Source organism: Osmerus eperlanus, chromosome 1 (genome assembly GCF_963692335.1).
Source record: "Osmerus eperlanus chromosome 1, fOsmEpe2.1, whole genome shotgun sequence".
Lineage (NCBI taxonomy): Eukaryota > Metazoa > Chordata > Actinopteri > Osmeriformes > Osmeridae > Osmerus > Osmerus eperlanus.
Genome location: NC_085018.1, coordinates 8,993,851 through 9,013,854, shown reverse-complemented (window position 1 = coordinate 9,013,854; position 20,004 = coordinate 8,993,851). Strand labels below are relative to the sequence as shown.

At 40.7% G+C, this 20,004-nt stretch overlaps 2 protein-coding genes across 2 annotated transcripts; one reads left to right on the top strand and one right to left on the bottom strand.

Annotated features, from left to right (window-relative positions):
• The first annotated feature begins 4,641 nt into the window (after window positions 1–4,641).
• zgc:64106 (uncharacterized protein LOC393348 homolog) lies at window positions 4,642–17,538 on the top strand. The gene is made up of 6 exons (XM_062457945.1): window positions 4,642–4,953; window positions 5,919–6,158; window positions 7,091–7,180; window positions 10,503–10,691; window positions 15,582–15,691; window positions 16,841–17,538. Exons 1-6 carry the CDS (start codon window positions 4,791–4,793, stop codon window positions 17,018–17,020), a joined length of 972 nt encoding a protein of 323 aa, XP_062313929.1. The 5' UTR covers window positions 4,642–4,790; the 3' UTR covers window positions 17,021–17,538.
• Window positions 17,539–17,866: 328 nt separating this feature from the next.
• mlnl (motilin-like) lies at window positions 17,867–19,426 on the bottom strand. The gene is made up of 5 exons (XM_062457987.1): window positions 19,269–19,426; window positions 18,851–18,983; window positions 18,534–18,629; window positions 18,247–18,349; window positions 17,867–17,970 (listed from the first exon to the last, which is right to left on the bottom strand). The coding sequence occupies exons 2-5, from the start codon at window positions 18,968–18,970 to the stop codon at window positions 17,963–17,965; spliced, it is 327 nt and encodes a 108-aa protein (XP_062313971.1). The 5' UTR covers window positions 18,971–18,983; window positions 19,269–19,426; the 3' UTR covers window positions 17,867–17,962.
• Window positions 19,427–20,004: the final 578 nt, after the last annotated feature.

The window sequence follows — 20,004 nt, the reverse complement described above, 5'->3', positions numbered from 1 at the left end:
GTTTGGCCAACAACCAGGCTGAATGGGGATTTGAACTCATGAGCATAAGGTTACAAGTCAGTCTCTCTATCCTCTCTGCTACACACCAACTGTTGAGATTGTAAGAATAGAAAGGGCAGAGTATTAGCTTTGGTCAGCTTTTGGACAAAGGTTAAGAAACGGTTGACATTTCAAGGTGAAATTGCATGAAATTGTGCATCGTATTTCAGAATGATGTCATCCTGTTGAACTAAACAGATAATCAAAATTATGACAGGCCAAAAGACTATGGCTGGATTACAACCTACAACCTTATACTTTAAAGGTCACCATCCCAGCCCATTGAGCTATTCTCAGTGTTGAATATTATCATGTTCAGTTACTGTATAAAAAAGTAAGCTGTTTCTCCTGTGGTAAGCGTTGTTAGATTCAGCCAACGTTGAAACTGCTCTAATTCAATCATATTTTCACATACCAAGGTGAAATTGTTTGTGGTACTTCAGAATGATGTCATCCTGTTGAACTGAACAGATAATCAAAATTATGACAGGCCAAAAGACTATGGCTGGATTCCAACCTACGACCTTATACTTTACAGGTCACCATCCCAGCCCATTGAGATATTCTCAGTGCTGAATATTGTCATGTTCAGTTACTGTATAAAAAAATAAGCTGTTTCTCCTGTGGTAAGCATTGTAAGATTCGTCCAAAGTTGAAACTGCTTGTACATTTCCTATAAAAACGGGACAACGGAATGACTGGGTTGCTGCTGTAAAGAATAACTTACTCATAGTTTTTTTAAAAAGGTTGTTAGGAGTGCCATAACTTGTCAAATTTCAAATCATGCCTAGCATCAGTGGGGATGTGTCCTGGCTCAGGTTACTGAAATGAATTTGTGCAACAGGCAAGGGATCCACCTGAACAATTAATTTACTTCATTAGAGATAACCATTAGAGTTATCTCTACCATGCGTAGACTACAAGTAGCTAGCTACTGTGGTGAACCTGGCTTGTTTTGCAGTGGTTTACACAGTCTCGCTAAACAGATGATCGGAGTGTTGTGATGGGCTCAAATAAACACGCATTGCTATGTTTTACAACCGGAGGATTTATCGGGAGACTAGAAACCGTTTGGTCAGAATAAAAAATTAAAAACTATGCCTCTGACTGGTATTGAACCTTGATTACCAGCACAACATCTCAGCCAATTGAGCCATTCCCAGGCATGGAATACACAAAGTTCAATAACTGGATAATTAAAAAAAGCTGTTTCTCCAATGGCGAGCATTGTCAGATTTGGTCCAAGTTCAAACAGCTGTAATTCAGTCATATTTTGACATATCAATGTGAAACTTTGCATGGTACTTCAGAGGCATGTCACCTTAAAGCTTATTAGGTTTGAACCATCCTTCAAAAATACATTTGATTTAGTGACACAAACATATTGAGGCAATGTGGACATTTACATAAATACACCCATTTCAGCCATTTTGTACTTGATTCAATTGCCTTAAGTAACGTTTTTAAATACGTCAATGATACATATCTGTACCAAATGTCAAGTCAATTTCACCTTTGGTTCAAGAGAAGAGGAATTCTGAAGGTTTTCCCAAATTATCACAGTACAGGAAAATCCATCATGGCGGACCTTATGGGTCCTTGAGGCTTTTTTGTTCCTCATGAAAAATGAGGCATGCACACCACGTTTCAGAAGAATTGGAGCAATGTGGTGGAAATACCATCACTTTGAAAATCTGACTTTTGGGCGTGGCCTGTGGCGCCCCCTATGGTCCGATGTGGCCCATATTTGGTGTGGGGGTACCCACTTGGATGTAGTATCAATGTGCCAAATTAGAAAATTGATGACAAGGGACTTTTTGAGATATTGGGGCGCAAGGAGAAGAAAAATAATAATAAGAATACCAACAATAATAATAGGTTCCCTCCTACCGGAGGAACCTAATAAGAATACCAACAATAACACTAGGTTCCCTCCTACCGGAGGAACCTAATAAGAATACCAACAATAACACTAGGTTCCCTCCTACCGGAGGAACCTAATAAGAATACCAACAATAACACTAGGTTCCCTCCTACCGGAGGAACCTAATAAGAATACCAACAATAACACTAGGTTCCCTCCTACCGGAGGAACCTAATAATAATACCAACAATTACAATAGGGTTCCTCCTGACGGAGGAATCCTAATAATACCAACAATTACAATAGGGTTCCTCCTGATGGAGGAATCCTAAATATATATGACAGAGAACAATGATTGAGCACACCCAATTATTGGGGGAGATAGTTTTGGGTATGTTGACTGGAGTTAACAGAATAAAATTGACCGGACGATCGAGTAGGCCTACCTAATCGGAAATGCAACACCACCAACATCCACCGCCTCAAGCCGAGGGGCGAGGGGTGGAGGTCTGGTTTTCACCCCTGCAGAGTTTTTAAAAGCCTTACATAAACCGTGCTGAAGTTTGCTGCCTCTCTCTCTCTCTCTCTGATATAGTTTCTTTAAGACATACTTTTGAACTAGGTGGCATATCTCTCATTGTAAATCAAAGGTGTTTACTAGAAGTTAAAAATATGGATCTGAAGTTGCTTGACACAGTTTTGCATTGTAAACTTTTGGTGTAACCCTACTCCTAAAATCTGTTTTTCTGCTGGCGTCCATTGATTCTGTGTACGGGAAGTGGGGGAGGGGAGGTCAGATTAAACCCACCCCTTTCTTGAAATGGTGAAGGTTTTACATGACATTGCCAATCCCCAACAACATGATTCGTCAAAAGAAAGTGGGAGGGACAGAGAGCGTGATGCCCAGTTTCCACACAATTCAGAACCCTTACCATCAAACATCTGATATGTGAGAGTATGTGTTCATCAAGCCAAGAAGTGTGTGCTAAAGGTGTAATATATGTTAAAATAATTGTTCAGATAGTGGATTATGCATCAACAAAAACACTTAATGAGTGCTGCACAGGGCTACAAAACCCAAGCACAACCATGTAGTGTTCACTAGAGGGCAGTTTACTAGACAGGAGGAAACATTTCCAAGGGAAAAAGGACAAACTATTAGAGCAAAATGTTGTCAATTGTATTATCTGTAGTCAATTGTATTATGTACAAATGAATGCACATGAGAGCATATCGTTTCCCTCACTTTTGTCTTGTAAATTCACTTTAGAACACGTTATTCATTCAAATTTAAATGTAAATCTAAAACCCTGAATGTTCTGTTGCAGTCTTAAAAAGACCTCTTGATCAATGGGGAAATGTTCATTGAGTTACATTCTTTCCACGTTTGTTATTTTGTTAGTATGGCAGCTAATCAGTCTATTAACCATTGTTGCCAATCCCACTTGGACTACACTAGAATAGCCTAAAGAGTGTAAATACAAAGTGAAGAGAAATGAGACTGACTCAGTGGATTGACAAAAATTTCTGAGAGAAATTACGTTTAAGTTTAGAGCTTTATTTATCCCCATGGGGCAATGAGTTCAGACTGTCATGGTGCTTCACATATATAGACAACACTTAACACAAACTCAAAATACATAAGATGGTGGGGTAAAGAATATATTGTATTTGTTACATTTAATTGCTTCAGGCACAAAATAACGTTTTGTGGAACACCTGAATGTCCTTAAACGTCGCCCAAGGGGCAACCACTCAAAATAAGAGTGCAAAAGTTTAGGTTTAGTCCATTTGATCAATCAAATAGAAGTACATGTATTCATTTAGCAATTCTTTTATCCAAAGCGACTTCCAAAAGAGAGCTTTACAAAAAGTGCATATATGCATATACCTATAGCCTATAGGTCAATGATCATAAACAACGAGATAACCGAGATACGAGATATATGTTTAGGGAGTCAGGTGGCTGAGCGGTGAGGGAATCGGGCTAGTAATCCGAAGTTTGCCAGTTCGATTCCCGGTCATGCCAACTGATGTTGTGTCCTTGGGCACTTCACCCTACTTGCCTCGGGGAAATGTCCCTGTACTTATTGTAAGTCGCTCTGGATAAGAGCGTCTGCTAAATGACTACATGTAAATGTAAATGTAAATAACCCCAAAAACATTACGGGTAGCCAAACATGAAGCGTGCATTGTGAAAAGCAAATAAGTGCCAATGGGAATAACCAGTAGAGCAGGTAGGCTAGTTAAATACATTACAATTAAACGACATGAACATCGAAAGTGCTCTCGAAAGAGAGTGGAGGAAAGCAAGCAACAATAATATATTTCACAGTGAGCACAAGTAGTTCAATCAGTTACAACTAACCAACAAGTGCAACAAGTCCCTCAATAAGTGTCATATTGTGTTCCTGGAGGAAATAAACTAACATCTGATCCAACTAATCTTTCCTAAGTACCGTTGTACTCCCGGAACAAGTGCTTTAACTTTTTTAAATGTGTATTGTTTGACGAAATAGAAATGTGTCTGTGCCTCAGCTATTAGGGAGTCATGTTTCACATCATGAACAATTGACCGCAATGCACTCCCAAATGATTCATGGCACAGAGAAATAATTTCCACATTAAGTGTAACGGTGATAACCTCAAACTTTATTGTAGTGTTTTTATGTAAATGTAACAAACGTAGAAAATAGACTTTGAATTTTACGAATTTTTTCCACTTCCCATGTCGGAAATAAATTACGCTTGCGATTTACGCAGCAGTATTTGGTGAGAGACTCGGAATAGAGCGTCATACATTTCGGTCAATTTAGACAGTTCTAAAAGGATTTTGATTTAGTTAAGCATCCTAGGGCCAAAATATTAGGGTTTTGTGGATTTTTCTATGTCTCCGATTTGGAACGATATTTTTTCGAACCCATTATGGGCTGTATCGACGGTGATTTTGGGGCTTATAGTGCGGTCACAGAGGAGAGGATCGTGGGACCCGCGTGCTTGTCCAGTGCAACTGAAAGGGAAGACGGCTATTGTCACTGGCGCTAACACAGGTATAGGACTACGATCCCACATATTATGTTCATAATGAATATAGTGGTCAAAATGTAATCACACTTGTTGTCGTATCCTTAGTAAATTTTGGCTAATGATTACAAAATGAAATGTAATCAATCAACAGCAATATGAAGAATATTAGTCTTCGCATACTGGTTGAAAAAACTGCAATAAAAAAGTATTACAGGTCTACATCTACACAAACAAATATGCCACTAAATTATATGCCCTGTAACCACAGAACAGTGTTGAAAGAATTTCCCATCCTCATAGTCAAGTAAAGTACAAAGTTTAAGCATAATGATTGAAGTACAGGGCAACAAATAGGGAGATGGAGAAATTAATGTTTGCCGCATATTTTGGTTCCCTTTTCAGCGAACATAAACAATCCTTCAGTTATTCTCTCCTTATTGCTAATGGAAAAGGGGGTTTGTTTCATGTGATGTCATTACATTTGATCTGCTCCAGCTGTGGGTGCATGTTCTAAGAACCAGGCTAACGGGAAGTGCTTAGTGCTCGGACTTTTTTTCACATAAAGTTACTGTAGCTGAATTTTCAACACTTCTCGTATATTTGTATTCCATTCTTGTTTTATATGTTTATTCAAAGCTTCTGTGTGGCTTTAGTGGCAAAACCTCTCTGGCATGAAAATGGACTTTGACTCTTTGCAACCTTTACTCACGATGTCTAAATGCTCACACAGACTCACATGTGAGAGCCACTACTTAAAGTTCTTGTTCTATTGATCTCCTTTATTACAAAATCCGACCTCTCTGTTTCTCCCACTCTGCCTTATATACCTCATTACGTCTCTCTCACTATTACCTTGTTACACTGTTATACATTCTAAATACACTCTCACTCTTTCTCTTGCTATCCCTCTCTCTATATAATTTGCTCACACACTTACAAACATGCATGCACATACACCCCCTCTTTGGCTCCCTCCTACCCTTATCAGGTATAGGGAAGTTCATCGCCTTGGACTTTGCACGGCGTGGGGCAAGGGTCATCTTGGCATGCCGGAACGAGGCACGTGGAACAGTCGCACGGGATGACATCCGGAAGCTCAGCGGAAACGGCAATGTTCACTTGCGCCTGGTGGACACGTCATGTCTGGACTCAGTGAGGATGTTTGCGGAGGGAGTCCTCCAGGAGGAGAAAGACCTCCACATTCTGGTCAACAATGCAGGGGTCTCAGGTGAGCGTCAGGGAGGCCAACTAGAGAACACAGACAGATGACTCTTTTTGACTGATTAAAAAAAAAGGAGCATTAAAAGGAAGATGGAGGAAACGCTCTAGCCCAGGCTGGTTCTGATCCCGTGGTTTTAAAGTGTGCCCTTTGTAGGGAGTGTGCTTGGATGCACAGAAGAAGCCAGAGTATGTCCCAGGGCCATCTCAGCACACACACATGCACACTAGGCTAGAACACATGTTCACCCTTCAAACAATCTGGAACTGTGCTAATAGTGTGTGACTGTTTGTCTGTTGGTTTCCCATAAAGTACATAAACAACTTGTTCTCTGCAAGGTCTTTCTGACTCAGAGTCGACCAGATTCTATCAGAGATTACAGCTACTTATCTCAGGTTCTGACAAGGCTGTTAAGTGGAAATAATAACAATGAGCTAATACTAAGCCTATACTGATACAAGATCTCAAGTTTCCCACCATGAATGTCTAGATCATCTGCTGCTGATCTTATTTATTTTATGTATTACTATCTCATTGCCTGGTATATACTCATGAGATCTAAAGATAACACTGTTCATTTTTGACTTAAGTAAGCCTTTTATCAACCAGAAAGCATCACCTAAAATGAGCTTGACGTTTTCATGATTACAGAAACATGTTTATGTGTGGGGGGGGGGATCAGACCCTTTAGTACCTTAAGTCTCCCACAATTTCTCTTATTTGCACCATCACAGGTCCCCAGTCAGGGTGGGAGAACAGCATTTACCGATAAGTAAACAGAAGGAGGGCACTCAACATGTTTTTTTATTATTTTCGCAAATTTCTACACAGATTGGAGAGCCGTTTAGGGTTTAGAAAACGTGAACTTATTTTGCGGTTCACAGTGAACAAAACTGTTTTATTATCATGTCTTGCTCTTGTCATTGTGTCTAAACATGCAGGCTTGCCCAAAGCAATCACGAAAGATGGCCTTGAAGCGTCTTTTGCCACCAACCATGTGGGCCCCTTCCTCCTCACCAATCTTCTTCTAGGTGAGACCCCAAGGTCCTCCTCTGTACATAGCTTTGCCATTATACTCCAGTTATTTTGTTTATTTATGATACATGTATTTAAAATATATATTTTTCAAGTACAAATTAGTATACAGTGATGGAAATATCTGAATATTTTGTATCAGAATTCTTTAATGTTTTGTATTTAGTATTTAAAAAATACTGTGTGACAGGTCTACATGGTGACATCATAAAAACTAGTGCACAGTGCCAGTCATGCAGTCGGTGATGTACACACACACACAGATGTCTGTAATCATAGACAGGGCACATCGCCTGTGATGCAGCCCTGGAAAACAGTTTTTTCCTCAGTGGCTTTAGTGTCTATGAAACGGATGTGAATCGGTGAAACTCACTCCTCAAGTATGTAGCAGGCCACCTGCGCCAACGAAGAGCTAGCTTTTTGTTGGCGTAGCTGGTAGTGGTCGCGCTTGGCAAGTCAGAGGTGGCGTGTTCGAGCCCAGCGAGTGGCGGACATCGGTCCGTAGACCTTGGTGACAGAGCGTGGCCACGTCTGTTACATACCTGTCACACCTACATTTCTCATATCACAATTGAATTCTCAAAAGTACTTGTTCAGTCTCCACACTATCAAGGCACATCATAAAATCATATTTTGTTATTATTTTGACCGAATTGCTGATGCTCTGGTACATTTATGCACATGATTATGTAGCCTAAAATGGTCTGCTGTTTCCTACATTATCAACGATTTATGTTATGTTGTTCAAAATGTATTGTATTGCTTCTCCGTTAAATAGTCTTAACCCCACAAACATTTGTTACGGTGTAGTACAGAGTGTACCAAAATGAAGCACATATTTCCGAACGTGAAGCTGTCATCTCTTGGGTCCTGAGATGGACACCTGCAAAATGATAACTTTTCACAGTGCCCGGTTCCCGAGCTAATCGTTCCCCCCCCCCAAACAAATCACTATAACACCTTCCCAGACAGTCAAAATCTAAACATATTGATGTTGATGTTTTTTTTTTAAGTGCTAACATTTATACAGTTGTTCTCAATTGCTAAAACACTAAAACCCATTGGCTGAACAAAGTTCTCAGTAGCCTGAACTCATGTAGCTAATTGTGCCTGTCTGTTGTCAATACCTTAAACCATTTCACATGGTAAAACACAATTTGCAGATCTCACTTAGAATTTTCAGCAAAACTCTAAACACATTCTCATTTTTTAAACACATTCTGCACTCTAATGCACATGGTCATCCATACTGGTAAACACAAATGGCAACAATCAAATACAAATAGAGAAAACATGTAATTGACTAAACACAACCACTCAAAATTGATATCACTTGTTTCAAATGATGTGACACAACCAATATAAGCCAGTTCAGAGAGCAAACAGGTTGTTGAAGGTGGGAAAATATTGCTTGTGATGTCGACAAAGTGCTCTGGCCTAACCCAGCCCAAAGACAAGAAGAAGCACATTGATCACATGTTTACTTCTTTGATTTTTGTCCCTTTTACGTAGTATTGTATACTGTAGTACAGTGCATTGTAGGCTGTATACTGTATAATGAACAAATTGTATGGCCCTGAACATTGTGCTTTCCATTTGTTACAGTAACAGTACTGACTGCTCAATAGATCTTGACTGGTTGCAGGTTCATATCAACAAAGAACAAGAGTGAGTTGTGAGTAGTGAGATGCAGGGTACAGTACTGTATAGAGGTACAAGGAGGAGAAAGAACAAACACATTGCAAAGAGCAAAGCAGAGTAGTAATTTCTGATCAATTTTGAGCTACTATGATAAAACATGTTTTTGTTCATCAAAAGACAATGACGGATAAATATGAAATTTGATCACGTACTTCTCCCTGATAACTATATGTTTTGAACAATGTGTTTTCAATTTTTTGGTGTATTGTTTACTGACTGCTTGATAGTGTATATCATTTTGATCATTTGATCCTCCTCACATCATTTGAAACAAGTGATATCAATTTTGAGTGGTTGTGTTTAGTCAATTACATGTTTTCTCTATTTGTATTTGATTGTTGCTATTTGTGTTTACCAGTATGGATGACCATGTGCATTAGAGTGCAGAATGTGTTTAAAAAATGAGAATGTGTTTAGAGTTTTGCTGAAAATTCTAAGTGAGATCTGCTAATTGTGTTTTACCATGTGAAATGGTTTAAGGTACTGACAACAGACAGGCACAATTAGCTACATGAGTTCAGGCAACTGAGAACTTTGTTCAGCCAATGGGTTTTAGTGTTTTAGCAATTGAGAAAAACTGTAAACATTAAACTGTTGGTAACTCTAAAACTAACCTTCATCTGGGTGATCACTGGGGTGTGTGAATATTTGATCTGTTAACTGGTTGCATATGTCAGATTTACAATAAAGTGTGCTTTCCAAACAATTAAATCTGCAACACGATAAAATGTGCTAAAAGTGAAGGAGAATTAATACTTTCGTAACCGTTGTATGTAGGGTGTCTCTAGCCAACGTTTTTCAGGATGCTAACATGATGTCATTTGATTCCTGAAGCTCACAACCAAGCTCAGAAAAATACTATCAGTACAGGCACGCCAGTGATGGGAAACAATGCCTTACCACTATCTTTTACAGTGTTTCTTAACCGGTTTCTAGGTACAAATTGATCGACCTGCCACTAACTGGTTTCACCTGGTTAATTTCCATGTTGAATGTGAAAGGAAAACAAGTCAGGGGAATTGATCCAGTTAATCGTTGATTCAAGTGACACATTTGATACATGTTTTTATTTGAGCATTTGGGAACCTATGTAAGATGTGTGAGAAAGGGGATGTATTTCATTCATTCTCATTTCAAACTGTAAGGTTGGAAAGGGGGATTTGTGTGAGTAGTTTTATGGTTGAAAAATCACGTATTTTCTGTGTGTGTGCGCATTTTCTATTTTGTTTCAGACGTTTAACTAGGCTATAAAATAGGTACTTTCGTTTATTTATGTCTTAACCCTTGTGTTATCTTCGGGTCATTCTGACCCATCAGTCATTGTGACCCACCGTTGTATTGCGACAATTTTACCGCATACAAAAACAAAGTGAAGCATTTTCTTTTAACCGGTGGGCTGTCTCAGACCCCCCACATTGCGAAGGTTAAAAGAAAAATTATTTTTATTTGTTTTTGTATTGGGTAAACACAACGATGATTCGTTATGAACCTTTGGGTCATTTGACCCGAAGGCAGCACAAGGGTTAAATAAAGTGTCCACTTACATAATAAAAATTTTATGAGGTTTTACTGCTACAAGACATCTACAGTACATCATATTCTCCCTCTCTCACACAGACATTATGAAGCGCTCGGCCCCAGCGCGCATTGTCAACGTGGCATCAGTGAACCACTGGAGAGGCAAGGTGGACTTCTCCCACTTTCACGGCGACAACCTCACCTACTTTATGGACAGCGTGTACAACCACACCAAACTGCACAATGTTCTGTGGACCAATGAGCTTGCACGTAGGCTGCAAGGCAGTGGTAGGCCTGGTTCAATTTTTAACAATACATACTTCCCACAGTGAAAAAGGCAATTGTTTATCTTGCCAAACAGTCTAATTAAAGGTTAGAACTCACCTTTTAACCCTCGTGCTGCCTTCGGGTCACATGACCCAAAGGTTCATAACGAACCATTGTTGTGTTTACCCAATTTTACCCAATACAAAAACAAATAAAAAGAATTTTCTTTTAACCTTCGCAATGTGGAGGGTCTGAGACAGCCCGACGGTTAAAAGAAAATGCTTTACTTTGTTTTTGTATGCGGTAAAGGTGTCGCAATACGACGGTGGGTAACAATGACTGATGGGTCAGAATGACCCGAAGAGAACACGAGGGTTAAACTCCACAACAAATCCAGGTAGTTGATTTGAGTATCTGAGTACCCAACTGTGTATCCGGGTCTTGGAACCATGCCATAACTAGCTGGAAATGTAGTTCTCCCATGTGACTCATGTTTCCTCTTTGTTAGATGCTGTGTCAGTAACTGGAAACCACATAATTACACAATTGTACTCATTTATGAACTTACTGTGTAGAATGAGATATTAGCACTAGATGTTTCTGTGTGACACCCCATGCACTTCCGTGTCAGCTCTGGCTAGCATTAGCTGTCATGCTAGTGTAAAATATAAGGGTAAACTGTTGTTTTTGGCAGTCCCATTGTCATGGTTGGCTCAAAAACCATGTTAAATAATAGGAGGTAAAGGCAAGAATTTGCATAAATTTATTAAAATAAACAAAAATGTCAAACAAAGATGAAGTTGGGGAGCGTGAAGCATAGGGAGAAGAGCTCCCCTCTCTCCACCATGGAAAAAGTGTGTCTCTCTCTCTCTCTCCCCCCCCCCCCCCCCTAAAAACCAGGTGCAAGTAGGAAACAAAACAAAATAATTTAGGCAACACTCTCCCCCAGCACCAGGATCCTGCATAAGGAAGAGGAGAGAAACACCACAGGTCACATTAACGGACATGCATAACAGCACATCCGCACGCAACCAAATGATCTGATCCCTTAATGTGGCACGTCCAAACAACAACACTGTGACATCAGAGACAACCTAATTAATCTTTGATCTGGGCATGTTAGAGAGTTGTGGTCATGAAAGATAACCGGCACACCTGAACACCAGACTTTAGCCAAAGTCTCCTTTTCGATCACTGAGTAGTTAAGCTGATACTTGTTAATTTTCCTAGAAGGGGAGCAACAACAAAGGAAAAATTCCTTCATAAACTGAAGTAGTATCCTACCATCCCCAAGAACAGCATCAGCTACTTTTTTGTTATGGGCAAAGGAAACGACTGCACAGCCAGCACCTTGGCCGCACTTTGTCATCAGTCATGCAGCAACCAAATGTTCAAGCAATAAACGCCCAACATGTTTGTAACAACTGTCACTGTAGACCACCACATCATCCAAATAGACAGCACAACCTTCCAAATCACCAACCACCATGTTCATCAAATGTTGGAACAATGCTAGTGTGTTTCACAAGCCGAAAGGCCAGATGGGATAATAAATTGTCCCTCAACCCTGCCAGAGGACCACTTACAGAATGTGTAAATACCAAGTAATTGGGGCTAAATCTGGTGCTCTCCTGGGTTAGCTCCCCGGCTGCCCACATTAACCACAGCAATCCTTCCTCCCATTCCCTGCCCAATGTTGTGCAGATGTGCACGGCAGTGAAAGTTAGAACCTTGATCACTTTGAACAACCCTGGGAATGCCTAAAGATGGAAATAAATAGTGAGAGTGCTTTAACCACCAGGTTGTTATTGACCGCAGGGGATATGCAGCTTGGTGTTTGGTGGCCTGACACACAACAGTTAAATGATACTTTGTTCCCGACCTAGATGGAGGTAGAGGTCCAACACAGTTGGGTGCAATGGGGCAGGCTTAACCTGGTTTGGCTTGCCAGTTATTCAACATGTGTGGCAAGTTCTGGTGTATCCTGACAGGTCCTTTTTAGCCGAGGCCAACAGAAGTACCGTGAAATACGGTCATTGTCTTCCTGACCTCCAGATGACATGGCTGCTCATGAGACAGCCGCAAAACCAAAGTTGCGAAAGTAGTTTGGTACCGCAATTTGAACATTTTCATTTCTCACACCAACCTCACTACAAGGCAACCATTTCCTCACCAGCACACCACTGTCAAGGAAATAGCCATGCGCCTTGTTATTCACCTCTGCAACAGGGACCCTGTTCTCCAACAGCCACTTAATGGAGGGATCTGACTGCTGTTTCGCTACCAGCTATGCACATGAAACAGACAATGGAAAGTCAAACAAGTACACACATGGTTCTTCCATCACACTCACTTATCTGGTTCACCACCAGCGCGAGCCCCAGCACATGGCACAACGCATGCTGGACACACATCCTGGAAGTCACGTTCACTGTTAAACACATGGACTCTTTCCACCGGTAAAGACAGGCACACTGCAATGCACACCTCCGCCTGAAGCAGATCTGAAAAGAGATTCAGCCTGTGCATCGGAGCAGACAAGACAGACAAACCCATACCCAGAACAAGAGCTGAATCACCAGTATCAGTCTCACCTGACAAATCAGAACTGATGCCAGGATAAAGGAACCCGATGCGCCTGTGTCTCTCAGGATTGTAACTGTCACCTTCTGACTGCGTCCTGTCAGGGAAACAAAACCACTCATTATGATCAATATCAATATGGCAAATAAGCATCATCACAAGGCACCCTCTCGTCCTAGCTTGAAAACAAGCTAGGACCGAAACTACACTCACCACTGAAGCAGCTAAGGCTACAGATTTTACATTGGTAAATTGATCAGTTCAGAGTCCAGTTAGGAATTGTATTTTTGAACTGTTCCAAAACAAACAAGATCACACAAATCATCAAAACTTTCAACATCAGAAACTGTGCACCAATTAAAAGGTATTCATCAAATCAAGTGAAAACTCAGGAAGTGGAGGATAGACGGTCCTACCATTTCTTTTAACTGCTGGCGATAAGCCTTGGAATCCATCTCAGAAACCTTAAGAACAGCTGCTTTCACAGATGCATTACTCAAATTATCCAAACCCTTTAAAGACTAAGCTGAATATGCCTCCTGTGCATGCCCAGTCAGTACACACTATCATTCCTCTCAATTAGAAAATCTGATGCTCTAACTTTTCATGCTCCATATGCAGCAACAGTAACCCTCGGCTGTTCAAAGGATAAATCACTGCTTTAACTTAATGGCGAAGACAAACCAGCATTATCCTCAAAATACCCCCCGCTGTGCAAGGCAACACATCCATCTCAAACAAGTTAACCTTTCAAATATACATAATTGTGTTCTTTAGCCGTTTTGTCACCGATGACAACCTTGTAGTTGTCCACAATCTGCTCCTTTGCACATGCTTCCAAAGACAATTCACAATCTCAATCTGAGTCATTTTACAAACCCCGGACCAATAGAACGCAGTCGTCAACTGGATGGAGGCTGGATGTAGAAATGACAAAACAGGAGAGCCCTCTATCTGGCCAACCAGAATTAGACCAACTCATCCCTGGTCTTCATGTTGTTACTTGCGGTGGGTACTTATGCACTATAGACCGGTAGTATGGAGAATCCACCAGCCACTGGCAACCACCCCACAGCCATGGACATGCTCCCTAGACAAAGCTCTAACTGCATTCACCTCAACACTACTAAAACAGCAAACCCGCAAATCTCAAAGGAGCAACGCTGCTACGCCTACAAGGGGAAAACTGTTTTAGCTCCAAAACAATTACACACCAGCATGTCAACACTCACCGTCCTTCGGTCAAACAGGTCTTCAGTTACGCTTATACCCAGCGAACGAGGCAGACCTTCCAACCTCGTCACTGGTTGGTCCATCCACTTAAATTGCCTGGGAAACTCCCACAATCAACAGCACCCAGACTGGTTCCAACACAAACTGGATAACCAATTAAATACACACATACAAAACACCCAAAGAAAACAATCCCAGATGAGCCCCAATTTGTCATGGTCGGCTCAAAAACCATAACAATGAACAGAAGGTGACACAAGAAGATGAAGCAAAGTTAGCATTAGCATTAGATAGCATTTCTTTGAAACTACCAAAACTGTTGACAAAGATGAAGTTGAGGAGCGTGGCGCATTGTTAGAAGAGTTTCCACCCTCTCCGCCATGAACATGTAGGGTGTGCTCTTATAGTACTGGGAACACCAGGCCCAGGTGTTCCCAATAAACGACGACCTGACCACACCTACTGTGCATCTGCATCTGCAACACAAAACACAAAGACAGACAAGCAGCCAACCCTACATAGCCAAACGAGGCAGGGTTGTCACACCCTCAAGATATCGAATATCTAAGACTCTTTAAAGCTACAATAGATAACATTATAAAATACATTTTATATTAAGGATACAGCAGTCCCAGAACTTTTACGTTTTCCTCCAGCTCGATTTTGAATGATTCACAAAATAAGCCACGGAGGAAGGCCCATCTCACCGTGGTGGTACATCATTGGCTGTAAAGTAGCGGGCCACTTCAAAATTTGACATGCCACTGGCACAGAGCTGTGTTACTAGACAACTGTCAGAGGGCCTCATAAGCATACACATCCTATAACATACTACTGTACCTTTAACCTTTTATAAGACACGTGTCTCTGCCTTTGGCCAATCATTTCACTTTATTTACATTTTCATTTAGCAGACGCTCTTATCCAGAGCGACTTACAGTAAGTACAGGGACATTCCCCCCGAGGCAAGTAGGGTGAAGTGCCTTGCCCAAGGACACAACGTCATTTTTGCACGGCCGGGAATCGAATCGGCGACCTTCAGATTACTAGCCCGATTCCCTTACCGCTCAGCCTCTCTTTTTCTCTGTCTGCTAGGGGTGGCAGCCAACTCCCTTCACCCTGGTGTGATTATGACAGAGGTGATGAGACATTATAACGTCCTGGTCCGAATACTCTTCAACCTCATTGGAATCTTTTTTTTCAAGGTAAGCACCAGAAATTGGCACCATTCGAAAAAAAAAAGGAATGGAACACAGAATCTGTTGTGCATGTGGGCATGCACATTTGTTTGTGAATGTTTGAGAGGGTGAGATCAGAGACCAACAGGGACAGAAAAAAATAAGGAGAGATGGGACATCACATATGCTGAGTTTGGTGTGATAGACCCTGAAGTTGCAAACCACTAGTACTTGAATGACACACAAATCTCTTTAACAGACATCCTTAGGTCCACAGGGTAATGATGTTGCATGCCAACTCCATGAATAACTCCATTCGCAGCACACTCCGTAGAAGATCTCCAGGGAATTCTAAATGCCTTTGCCAAGTGTTACAACCATCTGGCCCAACAAGGAGTAAATGTCAATACATAGACAAGTAACATGATGATATAACTAAAAAGTGATATTGTGATACAATGGAACAACGAATGGTGCCAAAGAAAAGTAATCAATAAAAGAGTGTCCAAATTACCTAACCAAAATATGTCCCTATACTAAACACATGAGGTGGCACTTGTTCCTTACATAGTTATTATAAATAAGTTTGCTACGTGATGGATATATATACATATGGGCAGCTTACCTATTCCAAAGCTCCTGTTCGAATGAACAAAAACAAACGAAAAGTACAATACCATGTATTGGCATAAACAATAGACAAGAGGATGATACAATTAACACAGACAAAATCTCAAAACAGAATAGTCTAGAAACTAGAAGCACAAACATGAGAGACTCCAGAACAGAGAACAGGTGAGGTTTAAATGAAGACGGATGAACAGTGGCTGGAAGCAGTTGCGCTGCTCCATTGCTTGTAGCAGTTGCTATCAACTTGATAGCTAATCACAGACTGACACCTGAATGTAGCCATGAGGGTGATGGGAGAAAGAGAAGGAAGACAACACACGGCACACAACCATACGGACAGAGACAGAAATATGTTAACATGTGGCCATAACACCAAGGCATACAGAGCCCTGTGCCACAAGTCTCCTGTTGTTAGTGTGTTTTACTTCCATGTACACAAATGTCAGGCGGAGGTTAGATCTTCTTGCATGAATGTGTGTACTCTGCCTATCAACCCATATCCACCTATAACCATCATCACCATGTCTTATTTTTTTCCCTACACAGTCCTCTGAGGAGGGTGCAGTCAGTACCATCTACTGTGCCGTCGCTGAGGAAACGGAGGGCATCACCGGAAAATACTTTGACAGTGATTGCTCTCTGGTACTCCCTGCTCCCTTAGCCAGAGACTCAGCCCTTGCTGCAAAGGCCTTCGAGTACTGCGAGAGATTGACATCCAAACTCTGATCGAAACGACCATTAAATCTAGCTACCAAAGTTAGCATTCAATTTTCTAATAGTTTAAGATTGAAATTTTACTTGGGAAGCCCATGTATGTGTATAATACCATTTTTTTTGAGTATTTGAAGAGCAAATTACTTTATTGTGTCAATATACCAAAACTTTTGTTTTTCTTTGTTTCGTTTCATTTTGAATACTTGCTATTTGAATTTGATCATCTGGGCATAGGGATAGAACTTCTTAATAACTACAGACGGTAGCTTAACTATAATTAAGATTCTGTTTTGAAATTGCAGTAAATATCAGTTGGAACATGTCTCCCTGAGATTCTGGTTGAGCCATATTTTTATTTTTTTATGCATTAAGTTTTATGCATATTTACATAAATGTTATATACCTGTGGCAAATGTGTAACGTGTTGTATATCGTTAAACATATCCTCATGATACATGTTCCTATTGCTTAGTGACAATTGATGGTGAAATATACCAAATATTATTTTAATTAAAGATATCTGCATCATCTATTGGTCCAATTTGTATAATACTGATGCGTGTATTATATTCACTGAAAATTCTCTGCCTTCTTTTAATGTGTTGGTCATGGAGTCAGTGCAGTATCTCTTGAAACTACAACACTGAAGAACACTCACTTACTCGAAGTTCTGTGAATGGTTGGATTCAATTCACTCTTATCTGGATTTCCTATGTTTGTGTGCATGATTGTGTAATGGGAGGAAGTGTGTGTCTGCCTGGGAGTCTGTGCCATTACTTCAACAGGATGCTAATAGGACTCCCAGCTTCAAGATAGTTACCCTACTTGCTTCCAAAGTATTACAAGGAACCATTGTTTCAAATTATAACAGATGACATTGCTTTATTTATCATTGAGACCATACCAAAATATCTTTCAGTTGTTTTAGCCGTAGAATTCTCTCTCTCTCCCTTTCTATTTGGCTGCAGGAAGAAAAATACATTATAAGCTTAGACGCAAGGAAGATGCCTTATAATGCTTTGCTTTGAAATACAAATTAAAAATAAAAACATTTCCGCCTGCTCCTAAATGCACAACGTTGTCATTTCTGTTGATTCTGGCCTAAGATGATGACTTGATTTTCTCAACAATTGGGTAGAAAGGAAAGGAAATACTCATAAACTGCACAACTGATCTTGAGGCACTTATCAAAGCAAGTATTACACAAGGGAGTATTGGAGCACTGGTTTGGAAACTACCGTTATCTGGTTCCTCCATTAGTTCTTGTAGGACCTCCAGCACAGGAGCTACCTGGTCTAACTGCTTGGCTGAGAGCTGCATGGAAATCTCCACAGTCTTCTCCTGCTCATGCAGACATACAGTCAAACACACAGGTAGAGCCTTTGATGAGGGGAGTATAGCATGACTGCTTGTACAGGATTGTTTCAAATTCTCACATTTCCAATGTTCCTTTCGCATAGCATGTGCATGCATGTGTGCGTGAGTGCATGTGTGCGTGCGTGCATGTGTGCGTGCATGCACTCACAGGGTTTCCAGCTCCATCCTCTTTGGGAAGGTGTTGGTTGGTCTCAATCTGTCCATCCTCTGACCGAGGCTCCATGAGCTTCCTCCCTTCTCTTTCCTGTGACAACAAACACACACACACACAAATGCTAAAATGAACCTTATTTTCTAATACATATAAGGGATGATTAGATTATTAAGAAGTATTATGTTCTTATCAGTATTCAGATTGCAGTTTCATGGGCGTATGTGAAGCCCTCTGTGACATTGCTTTTAGAAAGGGCTATTCAAAATGTATTGTAAATATAATGGCTTCTTCAATTGACTTCGTCAATGTACCTTTAATGCCCTCATCTCCTGGGGGCTGAAGAAGGTGATGTGTCCTTCAGCCCGTTGGGCCATCATGACCAAGAAGAACGCCAGCACCAGACAGCCTATCACCATTCTGCTCATGCCCATTTTCTGCTTTGTCCTGTGCCAAGAGAAACACACACAAACAAATACACAAGCATAGATGTGGAGGAAAGAACACAACACAATTACAGACGTACACAAGCACACACACACACGCACACAGGGTGAGTGAGATTACTGCAGCCACCTTAAAGCAAAAGGTCACATGTGTTTTCAAGTTTCAGATACTTTTTGCTATACATAGGTCCTGATGAGCCTGATACATGAGACTGCAAAAGGAAACTTGATACAGAAGGAAAGAAGAGGAAAAGACAGAGAGGGAAAGAGAGAAAGTCCAACTCACGTGCTGTTGTGGAAAGCTCTTGGTCAGTTTTCTTTGAGTCAGTCTACCAGTGATACTGTGTCTGTCAGCCTGTGTGCAACCCTACTGTTTATATGGACCCTCCGTCAATTTACTGACCACTGACATCTGCTTCTCGACAGCCTCCATCCCGCTGTCTCCTTCACATCCATGGAAACAAAGGCATTTTGGATAAATCTATCTTTTTATTGGGGGGTTGAGGTGTTTAGGCATATTGAATAGATGTAACAGATTTCCTGTTGTGGAGTGTTTTTTTGTATAGATGACACCTTTTATTTGTTTTGTGTGTGTGTCTGTGATTGTTGGTACGTTTGCTTTATATTATGTATTAATTTAGCAGATGATGTTATACAAAGTGACATGGATATACGTGCAACAGATATTATGGTACTAGAAGTGTACACTTCTAACACAGTAGTAATGTGGTTAAGACCAACAAACAGTGTGTTACAATGTACAGAGCAACAACATCATATTACAAACATAACATTCTCTAAGGTGATAGGATCTGCACAAATTCAACGTTCGGCAGATTTTGTATTATTAAACAGGTACAGTCTTCATGAGTCCAAAAGTCTCTATCCTGGACTCACTAAGTACGGTGTGTGTGTGTGTATGTGTCTGCGTGAGTGCCTGTGTGTCCCTGAGATCCTCCCTTTTGGGTTCCCTCTCAAAATAAGGTGGTAATAAATTCTCCTCTTAAGTCATGTCCTGCTCA